The 27,178-nt window shown below is 34.1% G+C and overlaps 1 protein-coding gene across 1 annotated transcript in view; it reads right to left on the bottom strand.

The window, feature by feature from the left end:
- The window catches only part of PTPN12 (protein tyrosine phosphatase non-receptor type 12), a 106,013-nt gene that overhangs the window by 62,489 nt on the left and 16,346 nt on the right, over window positions 1-27,178 (bottom strand). The window contains exon 2 of the mRNA XM_063100405.1: window positions 3,712-3,820. Coding sequence (XP_062956475.1) covers window positions 3,712-3,820 — 109 coding nt within the window. The remainder of the gene's footprint in view (window positions 1-3,711; window positions 3,821-27,178) is intronic.

Here is a 27,178-nt window from a genome sequence, read left to right as displayed (position 1 = left end):
CCAATAGTAACTAGAAATTTCAAGGACTGGCCTCAATATCCAGAATATATTAAGAAACTCTTACAACTCAGTAAGATACAAAAACAAGTTTTAAAAATTGACTTTTCACCAAAAGAAATACACAAATGGCTAATAGCACATCAAAAGATGCTCAATATCATTAGACATTAGGGAAATGCAAATTAGAACCCTAATGACATACCTCTATATACCCACTAGAATAACTATAATCAAAAAGACCAAGAGTAACAAGTGTTGGTGGGGATGTGGAGGAACTGGAACCCTCATACATTGCTGTTGGAAATGTAAAATGGAATAGCAACTTTGGAAAACAGTTTAGCAGGTTCTTAAAAAGTTAAACATAAGCTTCCACAGACACAGCAATTCCATTCCTAGTTATCCACCCAAGAGAAAAAAGATTGTATGTCCACACAAAGATCTGTATGGAAATATTCAAAACATTATTCACAATGCTCATCAACTGGTGAACGGATGAACAAAATGTGATAAATCCATACAATGGAATATTATTCAACAATAAAGAGGAACGAACTACTGATACATGCTACAATACAAATGAATCTCAAAAATGTGCTAAGTGAAAGAAGCCAGACACAAAAGACTATATGAGAATATTGTATGATTACATTTATAATACATTTCCAGAAAAGAAAAATCTATACAGACAGAAAGCAGATTAGCAGTTGCCTGGGGCTGAAGGCTAAAGGTCTGTTGGGGTAATGAATATGTCCTAAAACTGGATTTAGGACACTGGATTGTGTTCATTGCTGCACAACTCTATAAATTTACTAAAAAGTCATTTACTAAAAAGTACATTCAAAGTGTGTAAATTTCATGGTAAGTACCTCAAAGCTGTTAAAAAAATACTATTTCTTCAAGCACTGAACATGTTAATCATACAAAGGAAACTGATGACTTAAATTATTCTCTAACAGTAATAAACATACACCTCGAAGTATAATTACTTTCAATATAATTTTCCAAATCAGAATAACTAGAAATTTATTGGAAACCTACTTATCAAACCTTAAATAACTTAAAGGAAAAAAGGCACTGCCACTCTGACTATAGCACAGGCTCTAGGGCAAGGTTTCTTAACTTCAGCCCTACTGGCATTTTAGCAAGGAAAATAATTGTTTTTGTAGGGCTGTATACTGTGCATTGTAGGATGTTTAACAGCATGTCTGACCTCTACCCAGTAGATGCCAGGAGAAGCCTACCCACCTCAAATCCCCAGTTGTAACAACCAAAATGTCTCCAGACATTGCCAAATGTCCCTTGAGGGGCAAAATCACCCTAGTTGAGAACTGATGCCTTGGATACAAGCTGTATGGTTTCTACTGAATGCATATCACTCACACAATCCTAAAATTGAAAAATCCTAAATTGAAGCACCAAAAGTCAGGGACTGTCTGTATATTATTCTCAATAGCACTAATCACCATTTGACAGACAATATGGGGGTAATTCGAAAAGTTCATGGAAAAATGGAATTAAAAGACAACACAAATCTTTCCAAGTACTTTTTGAAGACTCCTTGTGCAAACTCTACAAGGGCAGGTGTTTGGGGCAGTTTGGTTTTTGCTGTATCACTAGTACATAGCATATGCTGAAAACTTTTTGTAAAATGAATGAAACAACATATGAAAACAGAAATCTGGAGCTGTTTAAAATTTATTTCCCTAGATGACAGAAAAAGAAAGTAGAGAGACTCTTTATTTGACTATGTGTGTTAATTTCAGAGCACCTCAAGATTATCTTGCTTAATAAAAAGTGGCCTGTGCAATCCCCTATTCCAAGGTGAACCATTCATATGCTGAAACCTAATCCCCAACGCAACAGCATTCAGAGGTAGGGCCTTTATTAGGTGATTGGGTCATGCCCTCATTAATGAGATTAGTGCCCTTATAAAAGAGGCCCAAAAAAGCTTTTTTCCCCTTCCACCATGTGAGAGGATCCTCTGAAAATGTACTATCAGTGAACCAGAAAGTGAGCCCTCACCAGATACCTATTCTGCTGGTGCCTTGATCTTGGATACCAGCCTCTAGAGCTGTAAGAAATAAATTTCTATTGTTTATAAGCCACCCGGTTTATGGTATTTTTGTTATAGCAGCCTGACCAAACTAAGACAACTGGTGAGAAAAGTCGTGTACATTTTGCAAAAGCTTAATGATTGGTTACTATGAGCTATGCACAATTCTAAGCATTTTATATTAACCTATCTAATGCTCAAAATAATACTAAAAATTATTATGATTGTAACATACACACACACACATATATATATATTTTGGTGGCTGGCCGGTACAAGGATAAAAAGCATTATTATTATAATCTCCACTTTACAGATAAGGAAACAAAGGCTCAGAGAGGATAAGCCCAAGGTAATACAGCTAGCAAGTGGCAGAGTCAGGATCTGAACTTCCAGAGTCAGAACTCTTCACCAGTAGTGCTATGCTGCCACTTGTTAATTCTGCTAATCCCGGTCATCCACTTGTCCCACAGCTAAGAATGAACAACAACAACAACAAAAAGATGAAGAATTAAATTTAGGCAAAAAAGTCAGTGAGGAAAAGGACAAGAGGGAGGAGGTCTGAAAGATTTGAAAGAGGGTTGTCATGGAAGAAGAAAATTTCAGAAATAGGGACTGGTCAATAGCATCAAAATAGTTAACAGAAAAGAAAAAGCACTGAAAAAAGACTACAGAATCTGGCAATTAAAAAGTCACTGGGAACTTTGTCAAGGACATTTTATTTTTATTTATTTATTTTTTTTTTAAAAGATGACCGGTAAGGGGATCTTAACCCTTGACTTGGTGTTGTCAGCACCACACTCAGCCAGTGAGCGAACCGGCCATCCGTATATGGGAACCGAACCCGGGGCCTTGGTGTTATCAGCACCGCACTCTACCGAGTGAGCCACGGGCCGGCCCTGTCAAGGACATTTTAGAGAGAACAAGCTTTAAGAACGAATGAGAGCTGAGGAAATGGTATCATGGAATGTAGATATTTCAAGATACTAAAAGTGAAAGAGAAAAAAATACGACTGGCAGCTTTAAGAAATAGCAGGTATGAGGAAAAGTTTTTATTGTATAGAATGCAGACATAAGCACGCTTTTAAAGAGTTAAAGTTATTTTGCCAGAAAACTCTGCTAAGAATATAGTTGCAATATTATTATTAGAATATAATGCCATCAGTCTAAGACATATGCTCAGAGATACATATTCAGACTGCTAAGACACACAGGCATTTGAGTCATCTATGGTTCACTTTTTATGCATGACTAATGAATTGAGATTCTTATTGCCAACAAATAATAGATAAATCAATATTTTTAGTATTTTACATCATTTATTCAGTTCTCTCTATTATTTTATCTTAATGAAATAAATTCTTTGAACAGAATCCACAAAAGATAATGTCACTTAGATTTCAGTATTTAAAAGTCATTTAGTATTAAAGCAACTGTGACCTTAAAGGGAAAAAAAAAAACTAAACAACAACAAGAACTACCATAAGAAGGAAAAATAAGAAGCACAATTACAAATCATTATCTTGTTGCAGACTTTGAAAGAGAGGTTAATTACTACCTCCTTAACAATCAAATTCAGGAAGAATAAAGCTAATTAGGTTACATAAGACTAATTAGCATTTGTTTGTTCTATTATCAAGGGCATTTCACAAACTTACATGGCAGTATGTCCTTATATCTGTTCTTTTTTACATTTTCTTCTTTTTCTCCAGTGGCTGTGGGATAAATCTTTTCTGTTCTATATTTGGTAGACAATCTTCTTAATCGCTTAAAATACAAAAAAATAAAATTCAAGTTTAGAGACATTGATATTTTCAAATTTTTAATGATTTACAAACAGCTGTTTACTGAATTTTGCTGATCCCAGTTCCTCACAACTCATTTTCCTGTTTCTCTAAGCTCATAATTTCCCTGTCCTTTAATAATTAACTCTAAGGATAATTTTTTTAGCATAAGTGCAAACATAAGATAAATATTTATTCCAAATGAGCAGCAAAGGGGACAACTAGAATAAAAATAAGTAATTTTATTTAAATATATCATTAATAAGCTGAGTCAGAATATTTAACTCAGTCCTTAACATACTCATGTAATTTGTTTTAACTAAGTGTTCCAATAAACTAGTTTTTAAGATATGCCTGAAAGAATTATGCACAGGTTTCTTTATTTCTTCTCTCAATAAACCATGAACACCCATGATGTGCCAGGCACTCCAAGGCATACGCTTATAATTACTTATAAGACACTACGAAACAAAGTTCTTTCATATTGAATTGGAAATGACCAACAAAGACCAATTCTGCTTATTCACTGCATTACAGAAGTGGTTTGTGGGTTAGTGACAAATTCTTACCACATATGGCAGTAGGGATGTTCTTTGGGCTAGAATATTTCTCCATGTCAGTAATATACTTCCTGCTTTCAGAAGCACTGAAAGTCAGCATTGTGAATTGTTTAAATTGTCCTCAACTACATTGCTGAAATGTAATTTCAAAGGAGGCTACTTTCTTTCAGGCTTAAAGACACACTGGTGAAAATGAAAACATTCTGGTTGCACTATTCAACAAATTATTAAATACAAGAGAAATGAAAAGAAGTTTGGTAACATTTAACTTTTTCACCATTTTAGTTTTGCTACTTGAGATACTGATACTTAAGCAACTAAGAATATTATTTCTATATTTTTTTAAAAATCACAGAGCTTTAATACAAGATTCTTTCCTTATTCTTATTATATTTTAGCATAAAGCATTTGAAATAATTTTACAAATAGGCACTTATATATACAATGGTAAAACTTTTTTTCTTTGAAAAAAACTAAATTTTATCATCACAATCTTAAGGACCTAAAACAGGAATACAGATTTTTTTCTTTAAGATGAAAAGACTTATTAAAATCTTGTTCAGCATTACCACAATGCCAAAGTAAAATATCCCACATTAATGATGCTATTTCCTGTGGTAATAAAGTTCTGAAAATATATACATGTGTTGGGGGGTAAAAAACTGTATTCAAAAGTAAATGGGCTGCTGGTGAGAATGTAGGGAAATCAGAACTTCAATACAATGTTGGCAGAAAAGAACATTAGCACCACCTCCTAGGAAGGTCATTTGGCAATGACAAATGCACATAATCCTTTAACCTAGGAACTGTACTTCTACAAATTTGTCCTCCATATAAAAATGGCATATTCATGAAATGATGTATGCACAGTTATTAACTGCAGCACTGATTATTAACAAAAAACTGCAATCAAAAAGGTCAAGTATAAATAGATTTGTTTCATTCATACAATCAAATATGATATATTTGTATTTGCTTGTACATGTACATAAAATACTTCTGGAAGAGAAACTATAATAGAGGTTGTGTGGGGGGGGTAAGGGAAATGGGTAGCTGTGGGAAACAAATGGGAAGGAGACATTACTACATATCTTTTTATACCTCTTTGATTATATGAAAGTATGCTTGTTCAAAAAATTTAATATAAAAAAAAAAGTAAAGGGAAAGTAGAAAAGATTGTCCATGATCTCATTACTCCATATTAACAAAGATACTCATGCTTACTTACATACACACCTTGAATATTTAATCACAATTTTTGTATTTTCTCTGCTCAAAGATCAAATATATGAAAAGATACTGCCTTGAGTTGAATATCCCCCCAAAACTTAATCACCACTGTAACTGTTGAGGGTGGGAAATCCTGTTATACTAACTGAAAGACGGGACCTTGAAGAGGTGATTAGATTGTAGGACCACGCGACAGAGAATGGATTAATAATGGTGGTCAGGGGTATGGATCTGAGGACTTTAAAAGGGGAGCATGAAGTCTGTCTCTCTCTGCTCCATCATGTTCTGCCATGTGAGACCCCTGTATAGCTGTAAAGCCACAGAAGACTCACTAGACATGTTCCCTGGACTTTGGACTTCCTAGCTTCCAAAACTGTAAGCAATAAATTTTGTTTGCTTCATAAAATACCCAGTTCCATGTATTTTGTTATAAGCAACAGAAGTGGACTAATAATACAGATATATTTTCAGATATTTATAGTATCTTAATCCATTAATAAATATTATATGTGAATCTGACTTATAGAAGGATATCAATTTAAAGATTTGAAACACAGGGGGAAAGGAATGTATCTTAGGTCACTGTCACTGAAAAAAAATACATGACTACAAAGGAAAGGGAAGAGGGGATGAATTTAATTATAAAATATGAATGTACTTCTGGAATACCTGGTGCAATCGCTCCAAGCATTTCTTCTTTCACATGACAAACTGCGTTAAGAAATGTACAAAGATTTTATGCGAAATACTTTACATTTCTCATATAATAAACCTTGTGAATACCTTTGTATCGCAAATAAATATCTAATTTAAATTTGAAATTTTATTTATTTATCCAGTTTTCTTAAAGCCTGGCACACTGTGAAATACTTTCTACATTCAAGCTTAAAATTAAGAATGTTCTTCTAAAGTAAAAGTCTACTTAAACACTGTACTTAGAAATTTTCACACCCATCAGAGACACAGAGATACAAAGTCCATAAAACACATAAAAACTTTACTTTGTACTTAAAAATAAATAAAATCAACACCAAGAAAATTATACCCAACTGTATTAAAAATATATCTTCAAGTAGGGACTTACTTCCTACCAAAAAAAGTCAGCTTTATCATTAACTGCTTGAATTAAAATTCTGGATCTGCCACTTTCTAGCTGTATGACAACAAACATATTTAACCTCTCTATGTCTCACCTTCTATGAAATGAAGATAATACCTCCACTCAGCAAAGAGCCTAGTACATAACTGCTAAATAAATGTTAATTATCATTATTGAGTCAATTACTAAAACTCTTTAAATGTTATTTTCTACTTCAGATTTATTTATTTCCTTAAAACCCTTCCTAGATCAAAGATCAAAAAGAATTGCATATTCTGGGCTAATTTGTCTGCCAAATTTGAGCATGCTCCAGAATAACCTGGAGGGCCAGATTGCTGGGTCCCACCCCTAGAGTTTCTGATTCAGTAAATCTGGGGTGGAGCTGGAAAATTTGCATTTTTAATAATTTTCCAGTTGATGCTACTGCTGCCACCTGTGGCCATGCTTTAAGAATCACTGGTGTAAGGTCTCTGGGCCCTAGAGGAAGGAGTATTGTGATTGGTTAGCACAGAGGAATGGAGGTCCATTTTCAATAATTCTTAGGTTCCTCTGTATTTTATGTACAAGCTGGCAACATCAAATAATTTTAAGAAAAGTGATTAGGGATTTTTCTTGGGAAATTGGGGAAGTGTTAGGGATGAAGAAGGAAAAATGTAGTTAACAAGTAGCAAAATAAAAAAGGGAGGGAGATGGGGGAGAGGGAGATCATGGTTCAACAACAAGTGAGATCAAAAGCACTGGCTATAAGAAACAAAAGAGGCTTAAATAAAAGAATTAAAAGGTTCTGATGACAGGCAAATAAGAAAACCAAAAACTTTTCTATATCTCATAAAGCACCAGGATAATCCAGCACTGTATGGACATGGTAACACTTTACACCAGCAATGTGACTGTCAAAAAAATCACCATAAAAAGTTGCTTTCCAAGATTCTATCAAAAAATTTCCATGATAATCATCTTTCTTTTCGTATTCTTTTTCTTTGCTTGTTAGCAGTCATTCCACTTGCACACCTCCAAATCTTATCCATCTTTAAGCCCTAGCTCCTTAACAAGAGTTTCTGATGCTCCTCATCCAAAAATAATCTTTCCCTTCTAACTTCTTTTTACCATTATACGTACTCTTAGAACTCTTCCCATTTCCCACTCTTATGATAAATATATAAAGAAAATACATTTTATTTTCCCTACTAAACTATATACTTTGCGAGTACAAATTAATATTTGAAATGCCCTGCATCCCTACAGCAAACTAGATGCTTTTTTGTTGAATAAATTAATCTTAGAGGAAGATTGGATTTGGCCTAAAGCAGAAGGTTTTGTTTTCTTAAAACCATATCATCAACACTAATGTCCAAATAGTGCTTGAATTGAGGTAGCACCAAAGTTCATTTAACCGTATGAAATAAAAAGTATCTACGCATATAATTTCACTTTAACTTCCTGATCTAGTGAAGATGTTACTAGAAAATTAAAAGAAAAATTTGCTATGTTATTGAGAAACATGCCATAATGTACTAAGGAGTCTTATTCATTAGCACAGTCTATGTGACAGGCTGTATGGGAACAGCACTAAACACTAATAAAATAATTTGTTTATTAGGTAATATAATTATTTCATATAATCCTAAAGCAAGAAAAGATTTTGAATCATTTATTTACTGTCTTAATTGGGCAAAAATATAGCTAAATGGTATATTTATGTAAGCTTATGAAGACCCATCACATCCTTTATCATGTGTGATTTTTTTAACTAAGCAAACACACAAAAGACTTTAAGAAATATGTTTTCAATTAAGTCTACTCTTAAAGGTCTTGAAAAAAGTCACATAAATGAATTCCTTAAATAATTGCTCTCCTACATCAGTTACTGTTGTAAAAGTCAAGTCTGATCATTTTAGTCTCCCATTTAAAAACCCTCCAATGAGTCTACCATCTCCAAGAAAAACTACCAATTCCTTAGTTCAATTATAAAATATTTTGAATGCTGCTTGTCAATGTCTAGCCTCTTTTTATAACACTCAGAGTTTGATGCTTCCACCATACAGCATTATTTACTATGACCGCCAACCCACCAGCAACCCTCCACCCTGACCATCAGTTTCAAAACTTGCTCTTGCTGGTGAGTTAATACCAGGACTCTGAGCTAAAGTCTTACTTCCCTTGTGAAGCCTTTCCTGAACCTACTGTCCTTAACTGCTCCTCAGCCCCAGCAGTGAGTCCATAATATTATGCTCTATTACCACTTACAAAAAGTATTTCAATACTTGCCTGTCTCATCAACTAGACTATAAAACTGAAGGCACAGACTGGACTATCTATTGGACTTCATAGACCAATATTTAATGCAAAACAAATTACATTAAAAATAGGTGAATTAAACATTTATTGAGTCTTCTCAGACAAGTCGTAGAAATGTTTTTCATACATTAGAATTTTTGATGCCAACAAAATCTGAATTTAATATTCACTTTGTTCTAATGTTCCAAACACATTGTTTTCTCTATTTCTTAAAACATGAAATTTTATTCCCCCAATCCTAAATCAATAAATGGGGTCTCCAAGGCCTACAAAAGTCACATGCAATATGATTATATGATTGTCCTCTTTAAGATAGCTGTTTGTGTGTCAAGATTTGAGTTCTTAAAAGGGTAGAACAACTTTGTTGTTTCTCTAAGGACTGAAGTTACTGAGAATGTGTTTATTAAATCTCTCTACAGCCAAATAGCTAACTATCTATTGGACTGCCCACTGGGTTTCTCATGGGCATCACAAACATGCCCAAAGAGCACTACTATTCAACAGCTGCTCAAGCCAAAAACCTAGGAGTCATTCTCGATTCCTTCCTTTACCTCACCTTCCTTCCCCTCCAGTCCATCAGCAAGTCTTATTTAGCTGTACCCCCCAAATGTATCTACTTCTCTTCATATTCACTGAACAGACTTTGAACTAAGAACACATTTAGATAGACAAATATTAAATTTGTTGGAAAACAATAAATGAACACAAAAAGAAATAGAACTAAAATGGATATTAACTCAAATTCCTTTTTGAATAAGATGGGATATAAATACATATCAGAGCTTAAGATCTCTCTTGCTGTTACGAGACCACACATCACTGCCCCAAATTCCTCAAAACAATATGAGTTTCACAAGACATTACCTTTGGTAAATATGCACACAAGAATATACAAATCTTAAAACTCTACCTTATACAGTAAAATAAAAGTGGAATTACTTTAAGCTTACAAGTTATACTGCAGTAAAATACTAAGGCTACCTAATCCATAAAACCATGCTTTTGTCACTGCTCTGAAGAATTTGAGGCAATTACTGAAGAATCCATTTGAATTTCAAAAGGTAGCAGGTTTGGGACATAGTTGGCGCTCAGTGATACCTGTTAAATGAATAAATTCACCTGGTTTTTAAACATTTTTATTTATTTATTTTAGGCTAGTCAAGTGAAGCAGTGGGAGTGGAAAAGGAACAAAGAAACCTGTAACTGGTTGTAATCAATTAGTTGTAAACACCACTGCACATGGACCTGCCTTATCTGGTTTATAGCTGAAAATTTTAATTGTTCTCAGTAACAAAAACCATTCAATCTTAATAAATACTATTTACCTACCATACAAGTTGCATATGCATAACCAAACCAAAATAAATTTTTTAAAAAAACTTCAAATACAAAATAATAGCAGTAAACAGTAAAATCAGAGCAATTTCCACACAAAGTACACTATACTATTTCTAACTGGCTATTCTTAAATGTTTACAAACAGACTTTTATATAAAAAATACACACCTCTAATAATAACAATTACAAACGACTAAAACAACCAAAGAACCTTGCAACTACAAAACTGCAGTCTACCTTTAATTGCAAAATACAAGGGTACTTCAAAAAGTTTGTGAAAATAGAATCAAAAGATAATGTGAAGTTTTCCAAGAACTTTTTGAAGCACCCTTGTATACAACCCTGCCTTTCAAAATTCATCTTCCTATCTTTGCTCATGCTTTACCCACTGCTGCATAACAGACTAACTCATCTGCCATTCTTTTTCAGAAATGCATGGCTATGCCTCCTCATTTGAAGTTAAGTCAGGACTAGTAATAAAGGACATAGCTTTTAAGTAAATAGGGGCCGATCTTATCGGTCTTTGGGTAACAAAATGATTCTGTGTTTTGTTCATGTTGATTTCTATGCTTTAGTTATTCTCCTAGTTGTCTGCCAAGCACTCCTTGCTTTCTACAAGGTCAGTACACAAATCACCTTGGGGAAACATTTCCTGAGACTACCTAAGTAAAGGCACACACCCCTATCATCCACTGCCTCCCAAAATGGTTCCTCATCTCTATCCACAGCCCTTTTTATACACCTCTAATATAGGACATATTCCAACGTACAATGACTGCTTATAGGGTACTTCAAAAAGTTCATGGAAAGGTTCGTATTATCTTTTAATTCTAGTTTTCTATGAACTTTCTGAAGTACCCTCGTATATGCACATCCTGATAGAACATAAATACCCTGAAGATGTAGACATAAATACTCTGAAGATGCAGACCATATCTTCTTATTCTATTAATACCAGCTGCTATCAGCAAAACCTGTGACAAATAGTAGGATGGGAGTAAAACTGTTTAGGTCTTCTCCGGTGATAAGGCTGGGAGAAAATGGATGCAAATCAGAATTGACCAGGATACTTAAGTGATGTTTCTCTACCCAATACCTACACCTCATTTCTACTTCACAATGGGACAGCTTTGAGCCAAAAAAGCCAAGGTTCAATTCCCAGTTCCATCAACTAGTAGCAAAGGAGATATCCCCAACATAGCTTTATAATCCTCCCTGAGTGGGTGTAGAGATATTCATTAATTTCAATATTTTTTTTAATAAAACTTTGTATTGTAGATTTTATGTTTAAAAATAATAAATGTGGCAAAACATAAAATCTAAAAGAAAAAAGATAATTAAAAAAAATTCAAGCCTGTAATAATTTTGTTTTGTGCGGTTTTTTTTTTGTTTTTGCACAGTCTAGAAAACAAGCAAATGCTTTTCTTAAAGAAAGGCTCCTGTCCCCTGGTGAGAAAAGAAAATACAAACTTGTAATGCAAGTTTACCTTTTCCCTACAGTGTAGATATATTTTTATGAAAATAAAATTAGAATCCCATTTGATTTCTTGAATTTATGACAATAAAGTTTTGTCACATATATTTTTATTGAAATGAAGGTATCTAATACTGTACAATATTGAGAAAAATATTCCAGGTTTACTTTATTTTTATTTGTTTCAACTTACAAGTCCTCACCTTCTCTTTCACCAGTTTCATAAATCTAATGCCCTTCTATCCATTTAACTCATGCAACCACTGGTTCCCACCAATTTTCCAAGTCAATCCCAATTTAAATATTTTGTCCCATTGCTCCCACAGTAAATTACTCAGAAATTCTAAAATCTGGGTATTAAAACTATGGCCCCTGACTCTGCCTTTCTTCACCTGGTTATCTGTCTTGATTTTGATTTAAGAAAACACAATCGCTATAGTCCACTTTCATCTCCATAGGGAAATACTCTGCGAAACCCGACTCCTAAAGTATTCCAAAGCAACCCATCACTAATCTCATTATCCCATAATATGTAATATAAACATATAGTAAAACTGAGAATATTGAGTTCCATTGTTAACACTTAAAGCTACAATAATATCAACTCTCTTTACCTCTAAACAAAAAACAAAAAACCCAAATGAATAGCACGGATGCAGAATTCATATTTATCAGTGCAAAAACAAATATAGCACAGGAAGTCACTCTTGTAGTCTGAGAGCTCAATACACATTTACCACTATATGGAAAATAAACTATTTTTTGCAAGGCCAGACTGCCACAAAGCTGTGGTCAACAGACGAAACTTTTGAAAGAGAATTATATACTTCCTGGTAAACCACTAACTCTTGAACCTCCTGAAAAGTTCATTTTTTCCCTTTACTCTCCTGAAGTTACTTTTGTAAAGTCACCAATAATCTCCAAAAGGCATCAAAATTTCAATAGCCTCAATTCCTATATTTAACATAGAAATATTCCTTTCTTAGATTCCATGAAACAACTGTCCTTTGATTATCCTCTTACCTACCAGTCCTTTCAGCTATCAGCTCCTCCTGATCACCTCACCTCACCTCACCTGTCAGTTTCTCTTGATCACCTCACCTATCACCTCCTCAGTTTCCTAGCCCCTAAATGTATGTGTTCTGTATGGAATTGTTCGCTCCTCAGATTTTGTCTTTTAACAAGTTTATTCCCTCCCTCTCATGCCTTTACTGTTACATTTATGAAGATCCCAAAATCTCTACTTCTAGTCCTGACTTTTCTTTTCAGTTCCAGTTTCATATTCTAACTGCTTACTGAACATCCCTGACAGAATATCATTCCTGCAATTCAAACTTAACTAGACACACAAAAAAACTCACCTGGTTTTTCAAATGTCTCAATATCCCTTTTTTTATTTTCATGGCACCTCTGCCCTCCTTAACCATTAAGGCTTAAAACTGCTAGTAGTTTTGGACTTTTGTACACATCTGCTTCCTCTCATATCCAATCAGTTTCAAGTTCTGGTGAGTCCACCTTAGTAAACATCTCTCAAATCTGGCCCTTACTTTCTAAGTCCCACTGCCAATAAAGAGAGACAGTGTGTCAGCATAGGATCACAGGTAATTTTTTTTTTGTTTCATTACATTGTTTTTTCAATTAAAAATGAAAATAATTAAGAAACCCTTTGAAAAACCGAACAAAAAAGAAATCGGAAATTTGGTGGACACAGCAAAATAAATAATCTAAATAAATAAGTAAATAAGTAAAACAATGCCAAGGAGACAGAAAAAATGCATTTATGTTCATTAAACAATGTAAAGCACCCTAAGCAACATTTAGCAAAGAACATGCCTTTAAATATGTAAAGGCCAAGGTGAGTACATGAGATTTATTAACAGATGAGGAATTTAAGTGGAAAATTTTAATCGGCTGCCTCAGATAAGCTGAACTGTTATTGAAACCAGCAGATACCAAAATATCTTTATTTGTATACTCAAATATTATCAAACTTTTCTATAATTAAAGAGCATTGTAATCCTTATCTGTGCCCTAAAATTTGGTGCCATACCTGAGTAGGATACTTGAGATCACACTGCTTGTTACTAGCTACAGTTCCTCTTTAAAAACTCAGAAAAAATATTTTAATGGTATACTGCAAGTTTATTTAGACTGCATTGAAAATAATAAATCATAGACCAAATTCTAGGGTAGAATAGATCATCATTGTTCTCCTTAATCCTTTCCACTATCAGTCTACACAAATATTAAATAAGCCTTAGCTATTACATATTCAAAATCTTGAAAATTACCTGGCAAACTAGAATAAGCTTATAAGTCATATTCTTACACCTTCCTATTCCAACTCCCCAAGTCTAGTAAAACCTAAGGCATTATTATTAAGGGATTTGCTATGCCAATTCTTCCAGTCAATGTTTATTAAAACCTCTTTGTCTAATATAAGGTGTTTATGGTATTAAGAAACAAAAAGTAGGTGTAATAAAGGATCTGCCTTAACACAATCATCACCATCTAAAAAAAAAGAAAAAGAGAGATCAATCAGAAATGAAGCCAAACTTTTGTTTGTAGAATTAAGTTTTAAATTCTTAAAAGAAACAGTTTGGCACTTCCTCAAAGTATTAAATACAGAACTACCATATGACCCAGTAATTCCACTCCTAGGTATATATCCAAGAGAATTGAAAACTTTTACATGATCCACAAAATCCTGTACACAAATGTTCATACCAGCATTATTCATAATAGGCAAAAAGTGGGAACAGCTCAAATGCCCATCAACTGATGAATGAATAGACAAAATGTGATATTTTCACACAATGGAATATTATTTGGCTATAAAAAGGAACAAAGTACAATGTATGCTCAACATATGATGCTAAGTGAAAGAAGTCAGACACAAAAGGCACATATTTATAATTCCATTTATATGAAATGTCCAGAATAGGGAAATCCAGAGAGACAAAAAGTAGCCTATTACTTAGCAGGGTGTTTGAAAGAGGGGAAATGAGGTATGACTGCTAATGGGTACAGGTTTGCTTTTGTGGGTGAAGGAATGTTCGGAAATTAGATAGTGATGACAGATGCCCAACATTGTGAATATACTAAAAACCAGTGAAATATAAATTTTAAAAGAATGAGTTTGATGATATGTAAATTGTCTCAATAAGGCTATTATAAAAAAATTCTTAATAGGTCAGATGACATTGTTTACAGTAATCACTGGCAGCTTCAGAAGCAGGCCATCCAAGGCATGTGTACCCCCAACCTGACATATAAGGAACATGCATCTTTCTCAAATTTATTCATCTACTTCTATTCTTTATCTCAGACCTTCTTAGGACATTAATCCCACAGGGCAAAACACAACAAGAATGTATGAAATCTAACCTAAATAGGAGTAACATAAGGAAATTACAAATGAACAATTAGGGCTATTAGAAATTTTGGCCCGTGAACCTAGCACACACCTTTTTGAGGAAAGGATGAGTGAGTATGAAGAGTAGGAGAGAGAAAGTATCAGTTTTAAATATGAGATGATACCCAAACCACAGTAATAAAACTAGATAACTAATTTGGAAGACTATATGTTTAAGAGAGGAAGATAAGTAGAAAATAGGGGGAGATATTGGTAAACCATCTGAGATCAGGGTTAAAGTCTAAATTCTGTAATACTAACCCAGGACCAGGACTAAAACAAAAAAATTAAACCCAAATCTGGGTAATTAAGCAAAAAGATATTCTTAAATTCTCTGGAGAACTGGAGTTTATTTTTGATACCAAACATTCAGATTCTTTGCAAAAAGTGTTTCATTGTGGCATTATTATAGACTTGGACATGAAAGGCCAGGCCATACTACTAAGAAGATATGTGCATCCTAAGTTACCAAAGGCATGACTTTATTTTCGAATATCTCTTCATGATAATAAGTAGTGCTTCTCTTTCTTACACATAAAAACAAACAAAAAGCCCAAAGCTCAATCATGATAAAAACTAGGAGCTCTCTATATACGATTATTAGGATTTTTGCAGTATTTTTAATAAAAATACAAATTTATGATAGAGGAAATACATAACTAAAAATAACTTTAAAATATAACCCAGAATTAGTTTCTTAATTTAAAAAAGATACTTTAGAGTCCCTTTATCAAAATAAGCCAAGATTTTAAATGAAAAATGTGACTTTTCACAATTTCTGAAATCATGGTCAAAGTCACAGAAGGGAATTTATTAATATTTCCTCCAGCAGCAACTTTACTGCGACAAGCAGAAGATATGTCAATCTGTATAGCAATCTTAGAGGAAAAATGATAAACAACAGAAACTTTAGCTGATTATAACTATTAATTAAACCACTTATGAAGCCACATCTACCTGTCCTATATGATGAGAGCATTTTACTTTGAGAATGTATCATTTTGTTTTATTATGATTGCTCAATTTTTATAAACTGATTGGTACTTTTCTCTTTGTGCTAAACATGGGTATACACAGAAACATGATATAAAAACACTTACAACTCAACAACAAAAAAAACCCAACCCACTTAAAAAAATGGGCAAAGGACTTGAACAGACATTTCTCCAAAGCACATGAAAAAATGCTCAAAATCACTAATCACTAGAGAAATGCAAATCAAAACCACAATGAAATACCACTTCACACCTTTATGATGGCTAGTCAAAAAAAAACCAGAATAACAAGGGGTTGACCAAGATGTGGAGAAACTGGAATCCTTGTGTGCTGTTGGTGGGAATGCAAAACGGCACAGCTGCCACAGAAAACAACATGGCAGTTCCTAAAAAAATTAAAGTATTATCACCATATAATCCAGTAGGGTATATACCCCAAAGAATTGAAAGCAGGGTCTCAAGCAGATATTTCCACACCCATATTTAAAGCCACATTATTCACAATAGCCAAAAGGTGGAAGCAACTTAAGAGTCTATGGATGGATGGATGGATGGATGGATGGATAAACAAAATGTGGTATATACAGCATACAATGGAATATTATTCAGCCTTAAAAAGGAAGGAAACTTTGACACATGCTACATCATGGATGAACTTTGAGGACATTATACTAATGGAAATAAGCCAGTTACAAAAAGACAAATATTGTATAATTCTACTTATATGCGGTACCTAGTCAAATCCATAGAGGCAGAAAGTAGAATGGTGCTAGGGGGCGGGGGGAAGGAAAGGATGGCAAGTTGTTTAATGAGTATTCAATTTTACAAGATGAGACAAGTTCTAAAGACCAGCTGCACAACAGTGTGAACAAACTTAACACTACTGAACTATACACTCAAAAATGGTTAAGATGTTAAGTTTTATGTTATGTGTGTCTTGTCACAATTAAAATTTTTTTGAAAAAAAAGGAAAAGAAACCCTTTTTAGTTGTTTGCACGGAAATTAAATGTCCTATCCAGTGTAGAAAGGAAGAACACCTCGTTCTGGGTATCATTAAAGTATTTCAGATTGCCAGGCCACATAATGTTCAAGTAACATTAGATAGCTCTGCTCTACTCATGAGTTAACAGTTACGATTTTCAAAAAAAAATCTACTTTTTCACTTTGTTGACATACTGAATTCACACATTTACAATAAAAAGAAAAGGTAAGATTCAGATTTAATTATCTTTTCAATTATCAAGAAAAAATTATGAGATACTAATTGATATACCATCAATTATCACTTTCAGGAGGGATTTTGTTACAGTAGACCTGCCTTGTGAGAAATGTTAAAAGAAATGCTAAAAGTTCTTTACAGAGGAGAAGAATTATATAGCTCAGAAACTTACATTTACATAAAGAAAGGAAGAAATCAGAGAAGGAATAAATGAAGGTAAAATGAAAATGTTTAATTTTCTTATTCTTAATTGATCTAGCAGGTAACAGTTAATTCAAGATAATAATAGCAACAATGTATTATGTATGCTTGTGTGTACGTGTGTGTGTATATGTGTATATGCTTATGTGCAAGGGAAATAATGCCAGCAATGATACAAGGGATGGGACAGAAGGACTGGCATAGTGTTATCTGAAAATGGACTTGGATTAGCTGGAAATATATATTGCACACTCTAGGGCAAACACTAAAAAAAGTAAAAAAAGAAGTACAACTGATATGCTAAGAAAGGAGAGAAAATGGAATCATATAATATGTTCCATTAAAAATGCAAAAGGCAGAAAGAGTGGAAGACAGAAAGAGGAACGAAGAACAAGGGCAACAAATAGAAAACAGTAACAAATATGGCAGACATTAACCCAACAATATCAGTAATCACTTTGAACCTCATGGTCCAAATGCACCAATTAAAAGAAACTGTCAGAGCGGATCCAAAAACAAGATCCAATTATATGAGTGCACTGTCCACAAGATATCCACTTTAAATATAAAGACATATATAGTTTAAAAGCAAATGGATGAGTGGGCCGGCCCGTGGCTCACTCGGGAGAGTGCGGTGCTGATAAAAGCAAATGGATGGAGAAAGATATATGATGCTAACACGAATCGAAAGAAAGCAGGTGTAGCTATTTTAATTTCAGATAGAGCAGACTTCATGGCAAGTAATATTATCAGGAATAGAGGGACGTTACATAATGGCAAAGGGGTCAATTCTCCAAGAAGAACTAACAATCCTTAATGTGCATGCACTTAACAACAGTGCATCAAAATATGTGATGGAAAACTGATAAAACTGCAAGAAGAAATATTTGAATCCACTATGATAGTTGGAGACTAACACCCTCTAAAAGAAATGGACACTTAAACAATTGCAAATAGATCTACCATACGACCCAGCCATCCCACTGTTGGGAATATACCCAGAGGAATGGAAATCATCAAGTCGAAGGTATACCTGTTCCCCAATGTTCATCGCAGCACTCTTTACAATAGCCAAGAGTTGGAACCAGCCCAAATGCCCATCATCAGATGAGTGGATACGGAAAATGTGGTACATCTACACCATGGAATACTACTCAGCTATAAAAACAAATGAAATACTGCCATTTGCAACAACATGGATGGACCTTGAGAGAATTATATTAAGTGAAACAAGTCAGGCACAGAAAGAGAAATACCACATGTTCTCACTTATTGGAGGGAGCTAAAAATTAATATATAAATTCACACACACACATACACACACACACACACACAAACGGGGGGGGGGTAGGGAAGAAGATATAACAACCACAATTATTTGAAGTTGATACAACAAGCAAACAGAAAGGACATTGTTGGGGGGGAGGGGGGGAGGGAGAAGGGAGGGAGGTTTTGGTGATGGGGAGCAATAATCAGCTACAATGTATATCGACAAAATAAAATTTAAAAAAAAAATAAAATAAAAAATAAAAATAAAAAAATAAAAAATAAAAAATAAAAGTAATACAAAAAAAATAAATAAATAAAATTAAATTAAATTAAATTAAAAAAAATAAAATAAAAAAAATAAAAATAAAAATAAAAAAAAAATAAAAGAAATGGACAGATCCAGCGGGAGAAAATCAGTAAGGACATGGTTGAGCTCAACAACACCATCACTTAACTGGATATAATGAACATCTACAGACTACTACATAGAACAACCACAGAATAGACACTCTTCGCAAGCCAACATGGAACACTCACCTAGACAGACCACATTCTGGGCCAGAAAATACACCTTAACAAATTTTTAAAAAATGGAAGATAGCCAGAAAATTTCCAAATACTTGGAGATTACTTAGAGAACACATTTCTTAAAAATACATGGGTCAAAGAAGAAATCTCAAGAGAAATTTTAAAATATTTTGAACTAAATAAAAATAAAATACAACACAAAAGTTGTGGGATATAGCAAAACCACTGCTTAAAAGAAATTTTACAGCATTGAATGCATATATTAGAAAAGAAGAAAGATATATACTGAACTCACTCCAACCAGGTGATAAAAAATACAAAGGTGACCATTTAACATGTTTTTTACAAGGTTAGCAGACTAAAAGCAGCCTATTCTTTGTACTTTTACAGACTGAATGAAGGCCAAACTCTAATTTCAATATAGAGTTTCATGTTTCAATGGAGTTGTTACATTGATAAAAACAGACTGTTAAACCATATGAAGTGGCCACCCATGTTATTTAGCAAAATACACATTAACTAATAGAGTACTAAAGGCATATGAACAGAAATCATTGTAGAGATGAAGCCACCTCATTCTCTTGATTAAAAATGGTTCACATGAAACATTTTGAAAAAATTTCATGGTAACAAACATGGGACATTAACATATTCTATCCATACACAATATATTTAAGGCAAAAGATTCTGACAAACAATTGAGAGCCAAAAGAAATATTAACAAATTATCTGGGGTCAGGTGACCCAGGCAACCACTAATTAAATTCAAATGTTCTGTCAGTCTCTCTCTCAAATTACAAATGGATGATCATGCTGCTGGTGACCAAAATGACAATACTGAAAAAGGAAGCAGAACATAATACAGATGTTCCTCAGTATCCACTGTGGATTGGTTCCAGGACCTCTTCCCTACATACCAAAATCCACTGATGTTCGAGTCCCTTATATACAAGTAAAATGGCATATATGCATATAACCTAGGCACATCCTCCCATATACTTTAAATCACCTTTAAATTACTTATAATACCTAATATGGTGTAAAAGCTATGTAAATAGTTGTTATACAATATTTGTTATATGTATTATTTTCATTGTTGTATTGTTACTTTTTATTGGTTGTTTTTCCCTCAAATATTTTTGACCTGTGGTTAGTTGAATCTGCGGATATGAAGAACTGACCACAGTTAAGAGCACAGGTTTTATAGATGGAATAGTTCTGCTACTTTCTACCTGTGTGACCCTGGGCAAGTTTAATTTCTCATTTCTAAAAATAGAACTTAGATTTGTCTGACAATCTAATATAAAGCATCTGGTGATATTTCTTGCAGCTTATATCGGCAAGGAATATAACATTATACATACGATTATTTGTGTTTTCTATAAGTATATTATAATGACTAATTTATTTGATAAGATTTAAAAAGCACCTAGAGTATAAAGACAATGTAAGACCCAGTCCCGGCCACAGAAAACCTCACAACCCAGTACTAGAAACAGAAAAAGATGTAATTGTAATATATGAATTATATTAGAGATAGCTACAAAGTGCTATGAAATCAAAAAAGGAGAAAAGGTAAGTATGTAGTACCCTTATTCTGTCAAATCCAATTTATTTCATCAACAGTTTTCTGCCATATCACACACTACGATTTAATGATTACCACTCCTATCCACCCAGACTGATGCACCTTAAAAGGGAAAAGTTCTGTACGGTATTACCGACTAGTTGGGGTTCTGCTGCTCTTAATGTCCCAACCAAGCTTAAGGACAACTCTGGCACCTGTTTCCTCATCTGTAACATGGACATAATACCTTGCTTAATGGGGTGCAGTGAGAAGTATGAGAGTTCATTAAGCACAAACTAGCACCAACTCAACACTTGTAATGTTTTTTTAAATCACCTTGATTCCATGATCTCTGGACTTTAAGCCAATTCTGGTTGCAATGGTCAATTATCTTGCTTTAGAGGGACAGCACAAGGTAAATGATAGCGCAAGGGTGGCAGCATAGAGGGTAGAGAAATGGGAGAAGGAATACAGGATTAAGAGAATAGGAGATAATGACAATAAGCCAAATCAACAGACAAGCTTTTTGACTGGTCCCCACGCCCCTTCCCAGCTTCTCCCTAAAATGACTACAGTGGGTTTATCTTTCAGGGCAACTCATATATATATAACAGGGTTTCATGGACAAGGGCAATTCTCTCACTGCTTTAAAATAAACAAACAAATCCCATTCTCACCCATTAATCACTGCCTAAAACTTTCTTAACATCTTCCATTTTTAAAGAACCTTATTTTTTAAAATGTAAATTTGCCCTATCCATTTCTCAGTGCTTTTCACAAAGTAACCCATGACTTCTAATTGCCAAATCCTGGTTTAAATCCAAATTCTCTTTCAAACTCCTCAATCTCCTTGCCCTCTATATCACCCTCCAGGTTCTGCTCCTAACTTCAGCACTGAGAGCATATCATTCTCAACCAGACACTTAAATGTCCCTAATGTTCTATGTTCCTCTCTGTTATTCTCAGTTTATATTCTTTATCTCAGAAATCTCACCTTCCATAAGCCCAATGATCAACAATACACAAAAAAATTCCAGAACTGTAGGGCAGACCCTGACACCACATTCACCTGAAACTTTAAATACATTACTATAACCTCAATATTTCCTTCGGACTATCTTCCAGACAAGTCAAACTCAACACCTCTAAAATAAACTAATTACCTAATTTCTCACTATCTCACCACTATCGCTTAGTGTCCAAGTTAGCATGCCTATGTTTGTCCTCACCCTTCATTATCACCAAGTCTTGTTACTACCTCAAAACTGTCTTCCAAATTCACCCCTTTTCTCCATATTAACTGTCATTGTGTCTTTAGACGCTCCTGCTTAGACTATTGGAATAGCTTTCTAAGTGGTCTCTACTTTGTCCTTATCTGTCCACCTCCACAGAGCTGCCAAGGTGATCCTGTTAACACAGAATGTAAGAAAGATAACATCATACCTTAGATAAAACCCAAAAGGTTCTCATCTCACTTATAGTAAAAGCCAAAGTCCTTATAATGGCCTACAAGAAAACACAGATAGTCTGCCACTACTCCCAACCACACTGCAAATCTACTATTCTCTTCCTTGCTCATTCCGGTCAAACACAATGGCTTCCTTGATATTCCTTCAACATACTTTTTCTTCAGGTTCTTGGGCACTTACTCTTTCTGGTTGGAATGCTCTTCCCATAGGTAACTGCATGGCTTACTCTCTCACTATTTCAAGTCTCAGTTCAATGTCCAAACCAACCAATGTAATAATATCTCCTATACCTGCCATACGGTAGATTAATCATATTAATAGCCTATTTTTCAACCCTCTCTGAATTTAAACCTCATGTAACCACACAGTTCTTCTGACTTAAAAGTGGTATCTATTTCCCTACCTCTTGAAGTTAGGCTGGCATTATAACTAGCTTTGACCAACAGAATGCAATGGAAGTAACAGTTTGCCAGTTCCAAGCTTAGACAGGCCCTACGTATTTCCCCTCACTTGCTTTTGCACTTCTGCCACAGCTATGAGGATGTGTCTGGGCTAGCCTACTGGGGAATGAGAAACATGTGGAGCAGGGTCTTTCAAATAACCCCAGTCACCCCAACCACAGCCAGGCTAGATGTGCTGATAGTCAGCTGGTTCCCAGAAATGTGAATGAACCCAGTCAAGACTGGCAAAGCTGTCTAGCTGACTACCCACAAAGTAAAAGCATTTGTTACTGTATGCCTCTGAGGCTTTATAGTTGTTATACAACATTACTGTAGCAATAGATAACTGATACACTGTACTCACTTTCCTTCCTACTCTGCTTTATTTTCTCCATAGCACTTAAGATCTAACCTACCATATATTTACTTGTTTGTTAGGTTAATATGACTCTTGTCAATTGAATGTACGTTCCATAAAGATTTGTATTATTCAGGGTCTAGGATAGTGCCTGGAACCTAGGAGGCGTTCAATAAACATGTAATGGATGAATAAAAATAGCACCATGAGTTTACTAAAACCATCTGAATCTTTGTTAGATATCTTTTGCATCTATGGAGGCCCTTATACTTAGAACCAGACTTTGAATCACTATTTCACAAAGTGTTAAAATCAACATTTTTACAAAATAATATGATTTTACCAAGCAATATAGTTTTTGTACCATTACCATGTTTTAAAATTGGAAATATTACTTGCATAAGCTTTCTCTCATCCTTTTCTAATTTTTGGTAATATATTACAACAAATTTTAGTGTAGTAGTGAAAGTGTATAATTTACAAATTAATAAATATATAGAAAGAAGGCATGTGCATAAAACATTTTTACTGAAAGAAACTATGGGATCAAATGTTTGGAGAAAACTGGCTTGGAGGAAAAAGTGAAAATGACCAAGAATGATAAAAATGAAGTCTTTAATAATCTGTTCCCAATCTCCCTTTCTGATAATATATTTTCCACCTTGTGCATATACCCTAGAGCAGGACAAAGTGTGGCTTACTGGTTGCCTCTTTTGTAAATAAAGTATTATTTGAACACAGCCATGTTAATTTGTTTATGTATTATCTATGGCTGCATTGCAACACCAATGTTGAGTAGTTGCAAAGAAACCATATGGCCTACAAAACCTAAAATATTTATCTGAACCTTTAAGAAAAAGTTTACTGACCTCGAACTTTAGACCAGCTGTTCTCAAAACGTGAGACCTCTGGCGGGTCCTCACCCTTTCATAGTCTGAAAATTCAAAACTATTTTCATAAAAACACAATGACATTATTGGCCTTTTTCACTGTGTTGACATTTGCACTTTTGATGCAAAAGCACTGGTGGGTAAAATTGTTGGCAACTTGGCACAAATCAAGACAGGGCACTAAACTATAAGTTTTTGTGTCCTTCATAACCATGCACTTGCAAGAAAAAAAAAAAAGGCCAGTTTCTCTTAAGAATATTTTTGATGAAGCAGTAAAAAATTATAAATTTTATTAAATCTTGACCCTTGAGTACATGTCTTTTTAATATCCTGTGTGACAAAATGGGGGAATACACATAAAGCATTTCTGCAGCATTCCAAAGGACAATGGATGACTCTAGGAAAAGATCTTGTGCAACTGTTTTCAACTGCAAGCTAAACTAGCCACTTTTTTCCATGGGCTACCATTTTTATGGACAAATTATGGTTACCCAGACTTGATATTTGACAGACATTTTCTCAAAAATGAACAAAGTAAGCCTATCACTTCAAGGAAAACAACTGATACTATTAAAGCTTTCAAGCAAAAATCAGAATGCTGGAAAGAACCTGAATTCACCACCATTAGTTTAACGGCTTGCAAATACTTTAAAGACTTTCAAATGAGACTGGTGGTAATATTAACATACATTATGATTTGATACGTAAGTAAGATGTGTTTTTAGAAGTTCTGAAAAACTCAGTAAACCAGTATTTTCCCAACACCAAACACATATTTCAAAATCATAGAAAAAAAAATCCATTCAAAATGCAAGAAAGACCAATGTTTTTGAAGTGACAGAATAAGAAAGTCAACTCATTATCTCAGACTCTACATTACAATCAAAATTTAAGAAACAACAATTTGTTGAGTTTTGATGTAGTATCAAAGAATATTCACAATCTGAAAAGGCTAATAAAATACTCCTTTTTCCAACTAAATATTTGTGTGCAGCTGAAATTTCTTCATACACATCAATACAAGATAGGGCAACAAACTGAATGAAGCAGATGAGAATCCAGTTAACTTCTAGTAACCCACACATTAATGTGATTTGCAAAACAGTGCCAATCTTCTAAATAAATTTTTTTTTTTTTTTTTTTTTTTTTTTTTTTTTTTTAAAGATGACCGGTAAGGGGATCTTAACCCTTGACTTGGTGTTGTGAGCACCACGCTCAGCCAGTGAGCGAACCGGCCATCCGTATATGGGATCCGAACCCGGGGCCTTGGTGTTATCAGCACCGCACTCTCCCGAGTGAGCCACGGGCCGGCCCCCTAAATAAATTTTTGTTTTAGAAAAGTTATCTTTCATAAAATTATTTATATAGAGAATTGGCTAATTATTGTTCATTTTTAAATGAATTAATAAATATCTCTAAAATTTGTTTCAATTTTATTTACCGTGCTATTTTAATTAGTCTCTTTGTATTCTAAGACAAAAAATGGGCAAAATATTATAGATGAGTCATTAGATTTATCTGTGTATGTCTGTCCACAGCACACAATAGAGAACTACTCTAGCTTTTCATGAAGAACCACTCATAAGAAATGTTAAGAGCGGTTTTGTGAATTGGTAAAATAATTTCCAAGATTCCTTTTAGTTCTGAGATCCTACTAATTCAAAACACAGGGGTTCATAATAACTCGCAATGACCTACCTTCTTTGTCAGTACTTCTATTAGTTATCAACAGAAAAAATAAGAAAGCTGAGAGAGAGAAAAAAAAATTAATTTCAAAGGCATGAGGTAGAAAAGTAGATCTGAAATTCTGAACTTACCACTCTCTCATGGGCAAGGGGTACAAATAATGGTTTTGGAATGAACGGTTTCTGTTGCTTTAAGCAAAGCCAATACTTGAAGGTAATAATGTAGAAGGACTTTAAAAAAAAAACACATCCTATAATCTTTCCCAAAACAAAACACTATTTTCTATACATTACTTGCATTTTCCATATAAAAGTCAGAGCATAAGCACCAGTCAGAAGGGCTAGGTTTTACAAGGATTTGGCTCTTCCATATACTTATTCTCCCTATCTTTGATTATTAACATAACAGGAATATTTCACTCAATCTTTGTGAGGACTGTTTGATATAAACAGCTGAAACAAACACTATTATTGAAACAAAGTGTTCAGTACAGCATTTAGTACCTAAACGGTCAACAAGAATTACCCCAATATTTCCAATAGCACTTATCATAACTCTATTTGCATAAATGCATGTCTCTCCCCTCCAGAATTTCTATGAAATCATCAACTCCATGAGTGCAATTTGTCTATTTAGTTCACTAATATATCCTCAGAACCTAGGAGAATACCTGACATATAATACGCACCTAATAAATATTTGGGACAGAATGATAGCAAGAAAAGTACAACCATAATAATTGCTTAGGATTTTTTAAAAATATTGACTGCTCAAAAAAGGCTTAACATTAATGGTAACTTTTAGTGTTACTTAACAAATCCAAAAGATACAGAAATGTCCTGCTTTATGTCACAGATGAGGCCCTTTACTGTTTATAAACAGCATTAAATACACTAAAGGAACTCCATGGGGTGGAGAAGGAAAGATTAGACAATTTCTGGTGCTTTCTGATAAAAAAAAAAAAATTGGAGAGGTAAAAGAGGAAAGAAGCAAAGAAGTTAAGTATGTAAAACACCTACATACTATGTGTTCAATAAACGTGAGCTTTCTTCTCTTCTCTTCTTCTCAGCAAGTTCTTCCTTGCAATGAATCACAATCTGTTTTCCACTTTTCCTTGCAATGAATCACAATCTGTTTTCCTCTTTTAACCGTTGACCCCATTCTGCCCTCTGAAGCTAACAATACATTTTCTAAGTAGGAAAGAGTAGAAGAAAAAGCATGGGTTTGAGGACCAAGCCCAACTTTACTACCTTATGGAAACTCTCAGCATGAATTTTCCCACTTGTAAAATAAAATCGACAGCA

The sequence above is a fragment of the Cynocephalus volans genome, chromosome 6 (genome assembly GCF_027409185.1).
Source record: "Cynocephalus volans isolate mCynVol1 chromosome 6, mCynVol1.pri, whole genome shotgun sequence".
NCBI lineage: Eukaryota > Metazoa > Chordata > Mammalia > Dermoptera > Cynocephalidae > Cynocephalus > Cynocephalus volans.
This window is presented reverse-complemented; position numbering and strand designations above follow the sequence as displayed.